This window comes from Gekko japonicus, unplaced genomic scaffold (genome assembly GCF_001447785.1).
Source record: "Gekko japonicus isolate JY-2015 unplaced genomic scaffold, Gekko_japonicus_V1.1 scaffold100, whole genome shotgun sequence".
Taxonomy (NCBI): domain Eukaryota; kingdom Metazoa; phylum Chordata; class Lepidosauria; order Squamata; family Gekkonidae; genus Gekko; species Gekko japonicus.
In genome coordinates this window covers 1637884-1643580 of record NW_015167060.1, presented here as the reverse complement: position 1 = coordinate 1643580, position 5697 = coordinate 1637884, and the positions used below count along the sequence as shown (strand labels likewise).

Genomic DNA, 5697 nt, shown 5'->3' with positions numbered 1-5697 from the left:
GATGATCAGGGTACAGTTCTCCCAGCATCAGTTGCTGCCCCATCCTTGCCTCAGAGCTGCTGTTTGCTCTGGCCGAGAAAGCACACAGAAACATGCTTGTATGTTTTGCCCTGTGGGGGGAGGAAACAATTGGGATCAGTTAAATGGCAATGCCAGTTTGCCCTGATCACCAAGTTTGCCCCCAAAGAGGCAGCAAAAAAACCAGGAGGCTTAGGGCCATTCATCGCCAGCAGGCTGAACTGAGCTTGTCAAGATGCAGGCTGTCAGGGCCTTCCCTAATGAATAATATAGGTAAAGGTAAAGGTTCCCTTGCTCGAAAGCCAGTCGAATCCGACTCTAGGGTTGCGGTGCTCATCTCCGTTTCAAAGCCGAAGAGCCAGCGCTGTCCGAAGACGTTTCCGTGGTCATGTGACCGGCATGACTAAACACCAAGGCGCACGGAATGCTGTTACCTTCCCACCAAAGTGGTGCCTACTTATCTATTTGCAATTTCTTGCTTTTGAACTGCTAGGTTGGCAGGAGCTGGAACTAGAGACAGGAGCTCACTCCGTCATGCGGCAACTCAGATCTCGAACTGCTGAACTACCGACCTTCCACAGCCTGCAGTTCAGCGTCTTAACCACTTGAGCCACCGCAGCTCCAAAATGAATAATATACATGAATGCAATATCTGTGAAGATTCTGAATGGGCAAAAAAGCACTTAATATACACCAACAGAACAAATTCTTAAGTAAGCCACTGCAGTATTTAAAATTTATCCGAAATAATTGTAATCATTCTTTAACGCTATATCTCTAGTCCGTTCAACCAATTTAGGATCAACTGTGGTGCAAATACATCTGGGGGGTTCATTAACAAGGTCCCATTTAGCACATATCTGTGTAGGGTTGCCAGACCCAGGTAGGGAAAATCCTGGAGATTTAAGGATGGAGCCTGGAGAGGGACAGGGACCTCAGTGGGGTGCAAGGCCATAGAGTCCACCCTCCAAAGCATCCACTTTCTCTAGGGGAGCGGATATCTATATTCTGGAGATGAGCTGTAATTCCAGGGGATCCCCAGGTCCCACCTGGAGGTTGGCATCACTATATCTGTGTAAAGTAGAAATGCCTTCATTCCACATGAAAAGGAACTGAGAGCCCATGTGGTCTTTTGTTAGGAGTGATTAATCCCTTAATGCTCACCAACAATGTAATTCTAAACAGAGTCACACCTACCTAAGCCAACTGATATCAATGGGTTTAGAAGGGTTTAACTCTGTTTAGGATAGCACTGTAAGTGACCTTGGTCCTGGTCACTGTATCAGGACTGTATTGAGCAGTAAAACTCTTTGGATTATTTCTGATCTCATTACTACTTACTTCTTTATAAACAGTTGAAACAAAGGGAGCTGCTTTTTTCTGGCATGACTCCTGTGCATTTACAGCTGCATGTCATGTGGAAATTCAACAGATGAAGTATTTTCCCAATGGAGAAGCAATGATGGGGGAAAGCTTCACCTACTGAATAATTGCCTATTGTGCAGCTGTTAAAAGCCTCCTAGGCTTGCCAGAAAACATGACCAAGACAATCTGGAATGAAATTATTTTATTTTTCAGAATTAAATAAAAACAGGCTTTCATGGAAACATTAATAAAAGTCTGGGTGGAAAGGTAGGCATTTTTCTAGAAATAGTCTCCTTAGAACACTCTGTTGCATAATGGGACCTCTGGGACATTCTGATGTTGCCTTATGACAAGCATTTCATTCAGAACACAGGGGTTGCAGTCTAGCTAAAAAAATGGCCTATTTTTACAGGGTAAGTGCTGTTTCGGCAGAGGTTGCAAAACAGGCCATTCCCTGTCTCATGGCAATCCATCCACAGCTACAGTTTTCAGGTGCTTCTTATGTTCTAAAACAAGGCAGGGCTCACAAGGAATTATGGAAGGGGGCACAGCTTGGAAATCTCTACCACCAATCTCTGTGATTCCAGGATACTAAGAGGCTTAAGCAGTTCTCCTCCCCCGTTTCTCCTTGAATTGGATTTAGGGCCAACTTTCCATTTCTTCTCCCCAAACTCAGTCCTCATCTGGCTATGGGGTGTGTGTGTCTTTTTCTTTTGGCAGTGTCACATTTTCTGCACACCAGGCCAGTCGCCTGAATATGTAGATTATGCAAACCCTTTGGGATAGTCTCTGACATCCTTTCTTTTTGATTTAAAAAAGAACATGGCAAAAGTGACTACGTTCCACAAGCAAATTTCCTTCTGTGGGCACATTTTTGCCTAACTGTTGTGCTCTGTCTAGTAAGGGGAGACAGAAGTTTGGTCTTTGAAGGGAGGAAAAAAGGAAGGCCTGGGGCTTTAATAAGTGAGGCTTCTTCCGGGTTAAAGGTGCTTCTGAAAGGGGCCTTTGGGATAAAAGGAGAGCTGAAGGGGGATGGGTTGTTGTCTTCATTGTCTAGGAGAGTAGCAGTGGAGATGGTGAGTATCTCTTTTCTGCCTCCACCTATGACTCACAGCTGTTGGTTTTGGGAATTATTAAATCCTTTCTTTAAACTTTCAGAGGCTTTATTGACCTTGAGGAAGAAGAAAGGTGAGGTTAGATTAGTAGAGTGGTTCTGTTTTTGGTTTTTTGCACTCAAGCTGCTGTTCTGTGGGGAGATGTAAAATATACACTGACCTGGGCTGTATTTTGCTGAGGCTGGGCGGATGGGTATGCAGGGGGTGGGATTAGATTTAATGAGCCTACCCCTGGTAGGATAGCCAATTTCCCTCTGTGGCCTCTGAAGGTAAGAGAAACTATGCTTGTTCAAACTGCCTTCTCCATATAGGAGGACTGCCTATAGTTTTCAGTCTTCCTTTCAGAAAGGCGCCTAGTACATTGCATGACTGAGGGGGAGAGGACCTTCATTTCCTGATTTTCTTGTGTACACCTAAGCTATTAAAGGCAGAAGAGCCCCATCAGGAAAAACAAAAAAACAGCTTCAGAATTAGGTATCCCTTGTATTGTTTCTGGCAATGTTATTCTCCAAAGGCTTTGGGGGTATATGCCAATCTCCAGGCAGGTGAGAAGAACAGATGCTGTGTAGGCTTGGCTTTTACTGTGGAGTGGTCTTTATTTTTAATGCACAAAGACAGTACTCATCCTTTCATTTCGTAAGAAACCATATAAAGCTGAATTATTCAGGGCATTTGGTGTGGGTCAACAGCAGCCTTTGTGGTTTGTGCAGTGTTTGCTGTGAATAGCTTTTCATCTGTGTATTTTTTTAATTCTGCTGTGTGATGGGGCTCTCCTTTTTGTTGTAAATCACTTTGAGTACTAATGGTTAGGAGAAAGAAGGGTTATACATATTTTAAAGAAGTGACTTGGACTTCTGTATCTGTTTGGGAAAAATAGTAGATTGCTTGAAATTAAAACATGCCGTGACTCACCTGTATCAGAATGCTGGTCTCTCTGGTCCAACATGGTGTTTCACGCAGCAGCCAACCAGTTGCCCTGGAGGGCCAAACAAACAGGGCATAGAGGCTCCCCTGCTGCTGTTGCCTCCTAGCACTGGCATTCAGGAGCTTGCTGCCTCCATAGATGGAAGGGCCTTTCAGTCACCATTGATGGCCTCTCCTCCCTCAATCTGTCCAACCCTCCTCTAAAGCTAGCTATCTGCTTGTGACCATCACTGCCTTCACTGGCAGTGAATTCCACAGTTGGAGTACTTGTTGAGTAAATAAATACTCCCCTTTGTCTGTCTTGAAACTTTTACTCAACAACTTTATTGGGTGCCACTGAGTTCTAATATTATGGGAGAGGGAGAAAAAGTTCCTTCATTCCTGAGCATGTAAAATTTTATAAACCTCTATCATGCCCCCCCCCAACTGTCTTTTTTGACTCTCTAGCCTTTCCTCATAGGAAAGGTGCTCCAACCCTTTAATTGTCTTGTTTGCCCTTCTTCAGATGGAGCTGCGGTGGCTCAAGTGGTTAAGATGCTGAACTGCAGGCTGTGGAAGGTCAGTAGTTCAGCAGTTCGAGACCCGAGTGTGCCGCATGACGGAGTGAGCTCCCGTCTCTAGTTCCAGCTCCTGCCAACCTAGCAGTTCGAAAGCAAGAAATCGCAAGTAGATAAATAGGTACCACTTTGGTGGGAAGGTAACAGCGTTCCGTGCGCCTTGGTGTTTAGTCATGCTGGCCACATGACCACGGAAACATCTTCAGACAGCGCTGGCTCTTCGGCTTTGAAACGGAGATGAGCACTGCAACCCTAGAGTTGGACTCGACTGGCTTTTGAGCAAGGGAACCTTTACCCTTTCCCTTGCCCTCCTTCATATTTCTTCTGGCTTGGCACACAGTATTCCAAATGTGGCTGTACTATAGCTCTATACAAGGGCATTGCAATAATGTCTGTTTTATTTTCAGTCCCTTTCCTGATAAGTCCTAGGATGGAGACTCCCCCTTATTAGCTCTGTTTTCCCTGAGAGCATTGCCACAGTATCCTGCCCCTTAACGTAGTTTCACCTTTTCACGTAGTGTCTCAGCTTTTTCATAAAATCTGCCTTCAGTCTGTTGGCAGAGTAATTGATGCAGCAGTGGCACAAAACCTGATTAAAGAGTAGATAAAGGTTTATTTAGGAATTAATATACTTGATAGGAAAGAGGAGAGACAGAGAGAGGTTCCAAATGACATCTCTAGCTGAGAGAGAGGGTAAGACTGAGTGTGGCACTTCTGAGAAGAAGGGGGAAATTGCCCTAAGAGTAGCAATCTGGAGACAGGCGAGGAATGACACTTAACAGGAGAGAGAAGGCGCTGACCTCACTATCCTATCTAATTGTCTTCTTGCAGCCTCCTGCAGGGTCTTCTCTTCGTCTTTGTACACCAGACATTTGCCTTTTCCAACAGAGTCTTAGTGAGAAAGGTGGACTATAAACAAAGTAAATAAAAGTATGAATTCCAGAGGAGTAGCTGTGTTAGTTATTTGCAGCCAAAACAAGCGCTTTGCAACACTTGACCAGCACATTTTTATTCTAGCGGAAGTTCTTGTGGATTGAACCCCCTTTTCTCAGATGTATTTGAGGAAGCAGGTGCTAGTCCACAATCACTTATGCAGGAATAAAAGTGTGCTTGCCCTTAAAATGCTACAAAGCTTGTTTTGTTTTTTCTCTGACAGGTACTGCCAGCTCTTTTTGGGTGGGAGGGGAATAAGGCTCTGAACAGTTTTAGTTGCTGTACTTTTCAGAGGAAAAGCAAAACTGGGGGTGGGCTCTTTTTCTCTTTTTCTGAGAAGGCATGCTTTCCCTTGGAATGGAGAGTGTTTTGGAGGCTTATTGCTTAGGGGTTTTTTTGCTAGTTGTAAAGCTTATATCCAAAACACTCTTGTTTTGCCATTAAAGAAGGGTGCCAGCCAACACTAATGTAAGTACCTCTAGTTTTCTCCTCCCTGACTTACTGTGACTGCAGGGACAGTCTTTCTGTTTGTTTTTGTTTTTATCATCCTTGTTTTGACATAATATTTGTTATCCACTCATTCAAATGTCAGGCAAGTGCACGGGAAGAGCAGCGAAAACACAAGACCAGGAGAGAGGAGGTGACTTTGGAACGCTTCAGGAAACATCCTCTCCAGAATAGGTACTAGCTGAACAGTGGAAGGTATTCTGCTGCATTTATACCTCAAATGTGACCAGAGAAGGAGGTGGCCCAGAAGGACTTGCAGGGGGCATCTCATCTGGTCT

The 5697-nt window shown here is 44.5% G+C and overlaps 1 protein-coding gene across 1 annotated transcript in view; it reads left to right on the top strand.

The window, feature by feature from the left end:
• Positions 1–1778: 1778 nt before the first annotated feature.
• Positions 1779–5697, top strand: part of EIF4E1B (eukaryotic translation initiation factor 4E family member 1B) — an 11153-nt gene continuing 7234 nt past the window's right edge. The window contains exons 1-2 of the mRNA XM_015412506.1: positions 1779–1796; positions 5505–5593. Of these exons, the coding sequence (XP_015267992.1) occupies positions 1779–1796; positions 5505–5593 (107 nt within the window). The remainder of the gene's footprint in view (positions 1797–5504; positions 5594–5697) is intronic.